Source organism: Eublepharis macularius, chromosome 1 (genome assembly GCF_028583425.1).
Source record: "Eublepharis macularius isolate TG4126 chromosome 1, MPM_Emac_v1.0, whole genome shotgun sequence".
In the NCBI taxonomy this organism is placed as follows: domain Eukaryota; kingdom Metazoa; phylum Chordata; class Lepidosauria; order Squamata; family Eublepharidae; genus Eublepharis; species Eublepharis macularius.
In genome coordinates this window covers 108,579,508-108,592,486 of record NC_072790.1, presented here as the reverse complement: position 1 = coordinate 108,592,486, position 12,979 = coordinate 108,579,508, and the positions used below count along the sequence as shown (strand labels likewise).

The 12,979-nt window shown below is 39.2% G+C and overlaps 1 protein-coding gene across 7 annotated transcripts in view; it reads left to right on the top strand.

The window, feature by feature from the left end:
* The window catches only part of TRDN (triadin), a 334,586-nt gene that overhangs the window by 317,069 nt on the left and 4,538 nt on the right, over nucleotides 1-12,979 (top strand). For all 7 annotated transcript variants that reach the window (XM_054979502.1, XM_054979172.1, XM_054979083.1 and 4 more), the window contains 2 exons: nucleotides 2,214-2,258; nucleotides 9,629-9,658. In XM_054979502.1, the coding sequence (XP_054835477.1) occupies nucleotides 2,214-2,258; nucleotides 9,629-9,658 (75 nt within the window). The remainder of the gene's footprint in view (nucleotides 1-2,213; nucleotides 2,259-9,628; nucleotides 9,659-12,979) is intronic.

The window sequence follows — 12,979 nt, the reverse complement described above, 5'->3', positions numbered from 1 at the left end:
AGAGACGTAAATATCAGACACATCATGCACTATATTTTTTTCTACATGTAGGAAAAAAAATATGTACATCATCAAGAATGTTGTACTGTATGTATCCTAACTGGGCAGCTACTGTGCACATTGTTACCCAGTCTGCGGAAGTCCTTAAGAAGACCTTGGATAAGCTAATGGGATGGATGAAGGTCAATAAACTGAAGCTCAATCCATACTAGAGTGAAGTGCTATTAAACAATGACAAATCTGTCTGAGGACAGAGAAGTCTACCTGTTCTGGAGAGAGTTACACTATCCCTGAAACAGCAGGTTCATAGCTTAGGGATGCTGCTGGAACCTATGGTTGGAGTCTCAGGTCTTCTATGGCACATCGTTTCTTTAATCAGATCAATGCTCTGATCACATCCAGGCTAGATTACTGTAATGTGCTTTAAAAATGATCTGTAACTTCAAATTATCCAAAATGTGGCAAGTAGATTGTCAAAGATGGACCAGATAAAGGGCTTGAATCTCCCTGTGCTGAAAGAACTGCACTGACTGTCCACAGGCAAAATGGACAGTTTTGGTTCTTACTTTTAAGGCCCTAAATAGCTTGCGGCTGGGGAACTGGAAGGACTGCCTCCTCCTACATTGGCCAGCCTGCCAGCTGAGATCTTCTTCACTAACCCTGCAGTGTTGAATGAGCTCCAACTCCTTTAAAATCAGCCCGGAAGACTTTTGCATAGCTTTCTCTGAGCAGAGCTTCATATCCAAGATCCGAATGAAAAACAAATGAAAATTCTATGATAGAAGAATCTCTCTTGTTGAAAATGTAAATTTTGACATGAAAATAATGAAAATTTGGCTCAGATCTCGTTTAAATGGAAGAATGCTCATGTGCATCAATATATCCTTGAGGATTTTAATTAGTTTCTTATGAATTAATTGTCAATGGCATCATGTCTGATTGGAGGGAGGTGTCCAGTAGAGTGCCACAGGGCTCAGTTCTGTGCCCAGAGCTTTTCAATATTTTTATAAATGATCTGGATAACAGTGTGAAAGGATTACTCATTAGATTTGCAGATGACATCAAACTGGGAAGAGTAGCAAACACCCTTGAAGATAGGGATAGAATTCAATGACATCTGAACACACTGGGAAAGTGGGAAGATTTGAATAAGATGCAATTTAACATGGATAAGTACCAGATTCTCCACCTCGGTAACAACAATGCAAAGCATGCATACTGGATGAGGTATACACTTCTAGGGAGCAGTGTGTGTATTAACACGATCTTGGGATATGGGTGGATGGTAAGCTAAATAGGAGCAGCCAGTGTGATGCAGCAGCAAAAAAGGTGAACACATTCTTGGGGTGCATCAACAAAGACATAACATCCAAATCACAGGATGTTATTATCCCACTATATACCACATTGGTCAGGCCCCACCAAGAGTATTGTGTGCAGTTCTGGAGGCCTCGCTTCAAAAAGGATGTGGACAAATTGGAGCAGGGGCAGGGGAAAGCAACCAGGATGATCAGGGGCCTGGAGGCCAAGCCCTAAGAGGAAAGACTGAGGGACTTGGGAATGTTCAGTTTGGAGAAGAGGAGGCTGAGGGGAGAAGTGATTGCTCTCTTTAAGTATTTAAAAGGCTGTCACTTATGGGAGGGATGGGAGTTGTTCCGGTTGGCAAGAGAGGATAAGACTCAAAGCGACATTTACACTACAGGAAAGAAGGATAGAATTAAAGCATTAGGAAAAACTTCATGTTAATAGTAATTCAACAGTAGAATTGGCTGTGTGGGGATGTGATGGGTTCCCCCTCACTGGCAGTTTTCAAGAAGAGGCTGGACGTATACTTGTCAGTGATGCTTTAGGCTGATCCTGCACTGGGCAGGGGGTTGGACTAGATGGTTTGTAAAGTCCTTTCCAGCTCTGTGATTCTATGATCAGATTTTCACATAAAAATTATTTTTCTTGTTATATCTATTTTTGCTGTAGTCCAAGAAGCACTTAAGAGATTTTAAATTCTACTGATCCCATGGAGCTTAGATTAAAATGAATTTAATAGTGACCTTGTTTTGCTCCTGATTTAAAAGATCATTTTTAAAATATGTTTTACCTTGTACAGTGTCTATAGTGTTTACTAATTGGATAAATTTTTCATGATACAAATGTGTTTTTAATACTAAATTGACCTTTGAATTCAAAGTTAATTGATGCTTTTATTTTCCTAACAGTTACAGCAGTAAAAAAACACCATCAACATCACAATGTAACAACAGGTAACTACTGGTTCTTTGGTCTTTTACATTTCCAAATCACCCATTGAGTCCTCTTATTCCTACTTGTAAACTGGTAAAAGCACTAGGATTTCCATGGTGAAGAAGATGAATAAGGCCATAAGTAATTATTTACATTAATATAAAAATTTTAAACTAGAGAAGCCTAATTCTGCTTAAACCCAGTTGAGATTAATGGGATTTAAGTTAGGCATGTCTACAGTTTCTTTTTATTTCTATAGCACTTGATCATTCCTAACTTTTTTAATGAACTGGTGCAAAAGAAGAGTGATAATTTTATGAAGTGATAACTTGCCATAATGCACTTGTAACATCTTGTTATGTTGGTTATCCTTATTTGGTCTAGGGATACATGATACTGTCTTGCTGTAGCTAAGATGTGCCAGGATGACAGACCTCCTGGAAACTGTATTATAGGTGTATTAATGCAGGTGTGCTATTTTCAACAGTTCACAGATGTTTGAGCTAAAATTTTGGTCCCTCACTGACTCAGATTATATCCAAGAATGGAGGAGTCAGTGAGATATCACCTTAGTATGTGGCATGTTTCAAGTAGTGCCAGTTGTTATACTGTCTATACCGATATCGCTTAGGTATTTAGTTAGTCCTTTTGGAATCGCACTGAACACTCCTGTAACTACTGAAATAACCTTTGTATGTTTCTCCCAGAGGTGCTTCTAAGAACTTCAAATCTAAGAACTTCAAATCTTAGATCTTTATATTATTTTTTAGTCTCAATTTCCTCAATTCAACTTGTCATCTGGGATTGCCACATCGATTAGTTTGACCTTCTTACTTTCAACCACAGTAATATCCAAAGTATTATGTTCTACCTTTGTTTCCATTTGGATTTTGAAATCCCACAAGATATTAATCTTCTCATTTTCAACAACTTTCTCAAGCTTACGTTCCGCCCAGTATTTCATAGACAGTACTTTTTGCATAAATTCCAATGAAGCATTCAAGCTTCTTTATTATGGCACCTTTTATAGTCAGTTTGTACAATCTTAGAGCGGAACTACAAGTGACAAAAGGCACAGGCTGGACACTTGTCAGCTTCCCTCAAGTTTTGATGGGAAATGTAGGCAGCTTGGTGGAATGTTGGACAAGTGACAGTTGAAAAGTCCATTGGACAGCAGTCAGAGAGCCAAGCTGCAAGACTAGGATGCCTATATTTCCCATCAAAACTTGAGGGAAGCTGACAAGTGTCCAGCCTGTGCCTTTTGTCACTTGTAGTTCCGCTCTTAGTGCACCCACTGATGAGATGGTCAACCGTTTCATCCACCTCATTCCATAATTTACACTTGCTGTCATTTGTGGTCTTTTCAATTTTTGCTTTCATATAGTTCATTAATGCCTGTTCTTGCTTGTCTAATATAAGTCCTTCTGTCTCTTTTTAAGGATCCCTTGCATTAACCATTTCCAGTTGTTACTCTTGTCTACCCTCAATATTCTTCATGTATTGATCATGCAGTAGTTTACTTTGCCATGCTTCCATATGTTTTTTTCAACATTTCTTTTCTATATTTATCTTTTGTACCCTTTAATTACTCTTTCTCTGTAAGCATCAGACAGCATCTTCTCGTTCCTGCTCTTGATGTAATCATTCAGCACCATTTTTTCTTCTACTGCTGTTTCTTTCATTTATAACAATCCTCGGCCACTCTTACTACATCTGCTTTGAGGATGTAGGGCATGATTGGCTGTCATGATTTTCCTTGTTTTGCAATCTAGTGCATCCAGTTTGGCTTGTGTCCAATCTACAATTCCAACACAGTATCGAATCACTGCAGTGGCCCAGGTGTTTATAGCATGAATTATATTTCCACTGTTTAATTTCGACAAGTATTTTTCGGATCCTTTTTATGTATTCAGCACAAGTCTTTTTCACTATTGTATGCTGAATATCATTAGCTTGCAGTATACCCAAATATTTGTAGTTTTCTTCATAGTCTAAGCTTTTGGTTTTGTTTCCATCCCAAATTGTATTCAATCCAATACAGTAATCTTCCCTTGTTTTATTGATAGCATTGCACATTATTCAATTCCAAAGTCCATATCTATACCTTGGCTAAATATACCAATTGTATACACCAGAGACTTGATTTCCTCTTCAGATTTTCCATATAATTTAAAATAATCCAAATATAGCAAATGAGATATTTTTCCTGCTTCCTTCGATATTTCATATCTGCAATATATTTTATTCAGTGTCATTGTTAGGGGTATCATAGCGATGACAAATAATAAAGGTGACAGGGAATCACGCTGAAAAAATCCACATCTGATACTGACATCTTAGTTCCACTTCGTTCACTGTCTGTATTGTGCACTATTTTTGGTAATTAATCCAGGCTATATGCAAATTTGTTTCCCTCTTTTTGCAATTTCTTAATACTATTTTATCAGTAATTGATCTTCAGTTCTGCAAGCCTTTTGGCAGTTTGCTTTCTGTTCCTTTGGTAAGTTTTTTCTTTTCTGTTCCTCTACAGTTTTTATGAGAGAGGAAATAAATATCACAGTCCACTAGATGTTTAGGCTGGATTTTTTTGGTCCTTCCTTAACCAACTTAGAGTTTATTCAAGAATCTAGGAGCCAGTGAGGGTATCAGTTTAGTTTGTGGCATGCTCTAAGGAGTGTGGCTGGTTGCAACTGGCTAGTTATTATCCTGTCCATTCCAACATTGCCTAGATGTTTTGGAATCGCACCTGGCACTCCTATCACTACTAGAATAACCATTACATGTTTCTCCCAGAGACTCTGAATGTCAAATCATAGATGATATTTTGTTATCTTTTCAGTCTCTTTTTCTTCAGTTCAGCTATCACCTGGGATTGCCACATCAATCAGTTTGACATTCTTACTTTCAATCGCAGTAATTTCCAGAGTATTATCTATTATGTTCTAGCTTATCTATTTAGATTTTGAAATTTGTCCTCGTGCTGAAAATATCAATTCACTATAACCTGAATTAGCCTAAACTGTGGAAAGTTTGTCCTATTATATGTATCCTCAAACACATAAGGGGATTTATATTGCAAAGCCATTTAGTCTGCATATATCTCTTCTAAAACATAAAAGGGTAGATTATCAAGGCCATTCAATGGCCACAAGCCTAAAATCATGTATACATCCCAGTCGTTTTTATAATTTTTATGAGAGTCAAAATAAACACAGGTTTCCCATAAGGTTTAGTATTAAAATGATGTACTGATTCTTTTTCCAGTTTGCAGTAGGAACTGACCTAGTAGTTCATGTTTCATACTAATACCTGGGAGACTCAGGCTTAAATCCACATTCTGCCTTGAAGGCTTGCAGGATGACCTTGAACCAGTCACACACACTCAGCCTAACGTACCTCACAGGGTTGTTGTGAAGATAAAATGGAGGAGAGGAAAATGATGTAGCGGTACCCATTGAGGAGAAAAGTAGAGTATAAATGAAGTAAAGAAAGAAAGGGAAAAAATGCAGGGATTCTATAAATTACTTATCTTCTAATAAGTAGTATAAAAGTCTGATGAAATACATGGAGTTTGTGAATGTACACCTTGGCTTTGGATCTACCCAGCCTACTCCAGAAACCCATTCCCAGTACTGAAACATTAGCACAGGCATGGCATTCCACCACTTAGAACTACTTCTGTATTCATTGTTGTGTAATGACATGAGCCAGTTGCTTTTTCCATGTAACAATGTCCCTCTTGGCCTGCTGCCCATTACAGTGTTGACCTTTGACTAATACTAAATTATAATAATACAAGAGGGACCAGCAAGAACTTTCAGAGGGCATCTCATTTTTCTCTGTAACCCACCCCCCGCTCCTGACACACACTATTTCCTCATTCTTTGGATACAGAGGAGTTAGCCGTGTTAGTCTGTAGTAGCAAAAATAGAAAAGCGTCCAGTAGCACCTTTAAGACTAACCAACTTTACTGTAGCATAAGCTTTCGAGAATCACAGTTCTCTTCTTCTTCAGATGCATGGAAGGTAAGAAGAAACTGGTCAGATATATAGGTGGAGAGGGGAGGGGGGTGTAGATGCAATCAGTGGCTTCTGATAATGGGATCAGATTGCTTCTGATAATGAAATCAGTTACTTCTGATAATGAGATAACCATTCATAGTCTCTATTCAATCCAAGCATGACTGAGTCAAATTTACTTATGAATTCCAATTCAGCAGTTTCCCATTGGCAGTACAAAAGAGAACTCAATAAAATATTAAAGACACTCCCCATGGACATACAAGAACGTATCCATACGGACACACCATAGGAAACACAACCAGGAACATTCTACCTACTACCCAAAATCCACAAACCAGATAACCCAGGATGCCCCATTGTTTCAGGAATTGGCACTATCACAGTAGGAGTCTCAGGATATATAGACTCTGTCCTCAGGCCCTATGCCACCAGCACACCCAGCTATTTACAGGACACCACTGACTTTCTCAGGAAAATACAGCCCATTGACAACCTACTAGATGACACCATTCTAGCAACCATGGATGTGGAGGCTCTGTACACCAATATCCCACATGCAGATGGACTGCAAGCCATCAGGAATATTATCCTGGACAAAACCACAGCATACCTTGCCACTGAACTTTGCCACTTCATACTCACTCACAATTACTTCAAATTTGGTGACAGCTTATATCTACAGGTTAACGGCACAGCCATGGGAACACGCATGGCACCACAATATGCTAACATATTCATGGCGGACTTGGAGCAATGCTTCCTCAGCTCCCATCCACTGAAACCACTCCTGTACTTAAGATTCTTGGATGACATCTTCATCATTTGGACCCATGGGAAGGAAGCCCTTGAGAGATTTCATCAGGACTTCAACAACTTTCACCCTACTATCAACCTGAGCCTGGACCTCTCTACACAACAGGTACACTTCCTGGACACCACTGTACAACTACATAATGGACAGATAAATACCACCTTATACCGGAAACCCACCAACTGATACTCATATCTACATGCCTCCAGCTATCACCCTAAACATATTACTCGGTCGATTGTCTACAGCCAAGCCTTATGTTACAATCGTATCTGCTCCCATGCTCTTGATTGGGACTCCCATTTAAGAGATTTACAACAAGCATTTTGGGGGCTACAGTACCCACCAAATGAAGTGAGGAAACAAATCGACAGGGCCAGACTAGTACCCAGAAACAGCCTACTCCAGGACAAACCTAAAGGAACTAACAACATAACACCACTGGTTGTCACCTATAGTTTCCAGCTCAAACCCATCCAACGTATCATCAGTGACCTACAACCCATCCTGGAAAATGATGCCTCACTCTCACAAGCCCTGGGTGGAAGACCTCTCCTTGCCTACAGACAACCCCCAACCTTAAACGACTTCTCACTTACAACCATGAATCGGCTAGCAGTCACCAACTCAGGTACCAGACCCTGCAACAAACCCAGATGCCAGCTCTGCCCTCATATCTACCCAGGAAATACAATTACAGGACCCAATGGCATCAACTGCACCATCTCTAGCTCTTACAGCTGCTCATCCTCCAACATGATATATGTGCCAACAATGTCCATCTGCTCTGTACATTGGACAAACCAGCCAACCTCTGCACAAAAGAATAAATGGACACAAATCTGACATTAAAAATGGCAACATCCAGAAACCAGTGGGAGAACACTTCAATCTATCAGGACATTCCATCATGGACTTAAAGGTCACTGTAATTCAACAGAAACCTTTCAAAAACAGAATCCAATGGGAAGCTGCTGAATTGGAATTCATATGTAAATTTGACTCAGTCAGGCTTCAATTGAATAGAGACTATAAATGGTTATCTCATTATCAGAAGTAACTGATTTCATTATCAGAAGCAAACTGATCCCATTATCAGAAGCTACTGATTGCATCTACTCCCCCCTCCCCTCTCCACTTATATATCTGACCAGTTTCTTCTTACCCTCCATGCATCTGAAGAAGAAGAGAACTGTGATTCTTGAAAGCTTATGCTACAGTAAAGTTGGTTAGTCTTAAAGGTGCTACTGGACTCTTTTCTGCTCATTCTTTGGCAGACCCTATAACCTCTTTTCCTGTTTCCTTTTCTACTTCTCACCAACCAGTTTTTTTATCTGCTCCCCTCTCTTCATTCCCACCCCTTGGCAGTCTTTCCCTGGTAAAAGTCTGGCTGAGTTATGCAGTGGACACTGCTGGGCTGGGCCCAGTTGTCCTGTGGCTGCTGGGCTGGGCCAAGTAGTGTGGGTATTGAGTCTCCAGTGGTTGCCGGCAAGTCCTCTTCCATTAAGGGACCTGACAGGCATGACAGACAGAACTCTTTCAAGGGTTGTTTTGTCCAACTTCTCTCCCCGCCCCCCCAACATGGCTTTTCTTTGGATAAGCAGGATAAGCAATATTGTTGGGGTTGCCTAGCATCCTCCAAAGCGGCCACTTTTTCCCATTTTTTAAAGATTTCAGATGTTTCTGTAAACATGGAACTTCCTTCAGAATTGTTGAGAAATCCACCCATCCATCCATAATTCCACTTTGCTTGTCTGTTAATCTGCACTCAGTAGCATGGTTCAGAATTAGGTATAGGATAGATATGTTTTTTTCATGTGATAATTTTTAAATGCCAAATACAGCCATTTTTAATCCCAGTTTTAATTATGTTTACATTATGTTGTTTCCTTGCTGCTCGCATGAGTTTCATCTGTTATATCTTTTGGCTGGTAATGATAGGCATGTCACTCTGACTAAGGTAAATTTATATTTTGTGCCCTTAGAATTAGGCAGGCATATGTTAAAAATATCTCTGAGATCAAGTTTTAGTGGGCTGGTGATTTTATTTATTTCATCAAGAAGCCTCGGGGCACACAGGCGTTCTGATTTTGAAACAGGATCAGAATTATGTTGCATGGGTCTCTTGTTTAATATCATTATTCAGAATCAGAATGTAACTCCATAAAAACTGAAGTATAGCTATTGACCGCAACTTTATATTTTCTCTTTACGCTAAGAAAAAAAGCTACACCCCAGGGAAAAGATGAATGATTATGTGGGAAATGAATGTTCATTTTGAAGCATAGCAGGCTAGCCTTCTGCTTGAAGCGAGGCCTCTCCCCTCCCCCACCCAAATACTTTTACCCTTTGCATTCATAGTGCGTAAGAGGATGGTTTCTAAGATGCTGGCTGTGTAAAAAGAGATGTTCTAATTATATTATCTAAGTTGTTCCAGGGCATATTTTCATTGTCACTGCGTTCAAGTGAATTAACTATGTTAATAGCAAAGAAATTGACTAAAAATATTAAACTGTCTTTCATATGAACCCTCTAACATTGTTTTCTTTCCTTCCAGACAAGATTTCAAAAACTGCAAAGTCAACAGGTAAGGGTTTTAAAGACATTACAGACTTAATTGATTCTCAGGTGACATATTGTAAGTTGATATTGTACAAAATGTAACTTTTAAAAATATATATCATCTTTTCTGGCATACTGAGAAGAATGAGTCATTTGCCCCCTAAAAAAATGTATGGTCTGTGGGAAAAGTTATATATGTTTAAGCTGAGTGAAAGATTTTTTAAATTTACTTTATTGTCAGCATGCAATTAAGAAAATGGTAGAGCATAGGGGTGTGTATAAGAGAAAAGAAGAGCCAATGTTATACACAGAACTTGCTGGATTGGTTCATTAAAGCATCTTCCTGAACGCTGAACCAAATCCCTGAAACTAAATTGAAATGAGTCTCTCTCACCAAAAAGTTTGTGTATTTCATTTCAGTTCGTACCTTCCAGTAGCAGGGAAGCACTTGTTTTCCTGAAAAGTGCCAATCAGATCCCAAGGGGGGAGAGACCTTACATTATTAATTAACTCTGTTGGCTGGAAGGTGGAATGAGTCCAATGCGCACTTTATTAGTGCTTCTCCCCACCCCCCATCCTGTAGCCACCCCCCTGCCAATCCAGTCTTTGCAAGGGGATACCCCTCCCCTCCTATCAGCTTTGGAAACATTTGGAATGGAGACTTCAATCATAAGCTGCAATTCAAAATACACTTCCCTAGGAGTAAGCACTATTCAATAAAATGGGACGTACATCTGAGCAGACCTGCTGGGGTGCATCTTGATTTGTTTTGGAGGGATTTTGATTCATCTCTTATTGTGGGAACAAAACTACAAAGCACAAGGAAACATAGCAACAACAATCAACTGCAGAATGCAAAGGCAATAAATTATTGGCACTATAGAAAAAGAAAAAAGTAAACATAAAGCAGGATTGTTTTTAATGCTGCTGGACTGAACTGGGTGAAACACTTTTCTACTTGGGAAAACCCTGCTACTTCACACACCAACATTTGCTTTCTACAGATCTGTTGTGTGTGTGTGTTATTGTGCTTGAGGAAAAACTTAGTGTGTCAATAGTTTAGAATTGGAGGAAGACTAATGGTGGATCCTGTTTTTGCTTAAGTGTGAAAAAACTGCCCCAGAGCCTCATTTGTTTTCCCACCCCTCTTGAAAAAAACAGTGTGCATTTGTGCATGTGCAGCCAATGTGCACACAATGGACCAAAACAAAAAGCTCAAATGGATCAATTCTGAGCCAGCAGTGACCCAGCTGGAAGGACTAGTACTAGAACAGAATTATTCTGGAACCCCTGGAACTAAAATGGAAATGGAAACTTCCTTGATGCACACCCCCACTGGAGCATTTTGAACTTTTGGGATGACTTACTATGTGTCAGGCATTTGTATGCTGCACACACTAGCAATGTTTTCTGTATTCCATTTCATCCCATATTTCCAATAAGACTGCAGTTGGATGATATCAAATACCTGGAATTTGCTGGTGTGATGACTGTGAACTTTCATTAGCTAGAACCAAAAATGTAAACTAACAAACTTGATGCACCTAAAGTAGTGAGTGTGTAAAGTGCCATCAAGTCACAACTGACTTTTGATGTCAGTTGGCGAATCCCCAAGCAAAGGGGATTCACCAACTGACTTGTTTGGTGAATCCCCAAGCAAGGGAATTTCAAGGAAAATGAGAAGCAGAGGTGGTTTGTCATTGCTTTCCTCTACAGAGTCTTACGTGGTAGTGTCCCATCTAAGTACTAACCCTGCTTAGCTTCCAAGATCCAGCGAGATTGGGCTATACCATGCTCCCTTCCCTCCTAGCACCAAAAGTATGGAAGATGCAAATCAATCAAATATGGCAGTGAGAATGTTACTTTAAGGATATGGATCTACTCTAGTTTATCTTTCTCTGCATATACTATCTTGTTCTATTGCTTGTTATGAAGTGCTTAGCATAAAGCACTATCAGGTTGGAACTATAACATTTGACATGCTCTGGTTCCAAATAATGACTGGGTTAAAACAATGTAAAGGTAGAGATTGTAACAATAAGAAGAGATGTAGAATATAACATCTGAGTGACATCTCACATTGTCCAACAATGACATTTCTTTTGATTTAAATGGATGAGGATTGCAGTCACTGAGAAGTGATGAGTGCATCCACTTGTGCCATTTGATGCAGGACTAAATGGTTCTGAACATGGTCCCCTAGTTGCAAAACATTCCTTTTAGTAGTTTCCAGTCTGTACAAAACACAGGAAAACTACTTAACATTCTAACTAAAGCAAAGAAAAAACAATGAAGAGGAAAAATCCAAAGACAGTGGTGTTTAAACCAGATGGGCCTTATTACCATGAATTTCTTTTATCTTAATACTTAGGCATAGAAACATGAGAATTCCTTCATCATTAAGTGATTCTTTATAATCTTAAAAAACATATGCATGGAAGAATCACTGCAAGTATGTGAGACTAGAGTACCCTCTCACACAAGTTTTACTCAGCTGGAAGAGAAGGCACTGTTCAGTGCAGTACAGATCTATTCAAAAGTTCAGTGTATTACTTTGGCCTTGTGGTAGACTGCACAAGCTTGAGGAAAGCATCCTCATTGGGGAACATTTCTTTCTTGTGGTATAACTTCCTTTGTGAACCATTTAATTAGTCTGCCACAAAGAAAAGGAAACACAAAATCCTGGTGCACCAGAAGTCTCTTTATGGGAATTTATTCACATCACCTGTGCCTTTTAATCTCTGCTTTATGCAATTGAGGCACCATGCAGTGGCCATTTTAATGCTACTCTGTGCAGTAAGTTATTTAGATGTTTACTGAAGAAGATCCTTTGGTCAAATGTGAAAACAGTTCAAGGGAAAGGAATGTCTTCCTACTATGGTGCCTTTCATCACATAGGCATAACATCTTATATAACCACAATCTGATAAACCTTGGGGAGGGGGGAGTTGTGTGTCTGTTTGGAGGGAGGGCCATTTAAAGTTAGTTAGTGATTTGACTCGGAACAAGTTTGCTCTTTCTTTGTGATGCATTTGAGGTAATACCCCTATCCCCTGTCATTTTAAATTATACCAATAATTTCCTAGAAGTTAACATCATTTTTTTTCTTCTGTAGTACCAGTGAGCAGTGATGAATAGAGGGTTACTGGAGTATGATAATGGAAATATCCACACAAGCACCTGAAAGCCTGGACTAGTATCATTTCCTCCCTTCATTTGAAAATGTCACCAAATATGGATCCTTTTGACTTTATAATGCACCATCTAAAATTATCTTCCAGTTTAGAAAACTTAAAGATGACTTTGTTTCTCTGCTTCCTATGAAGTTAGCAGACCACCTGCTCCT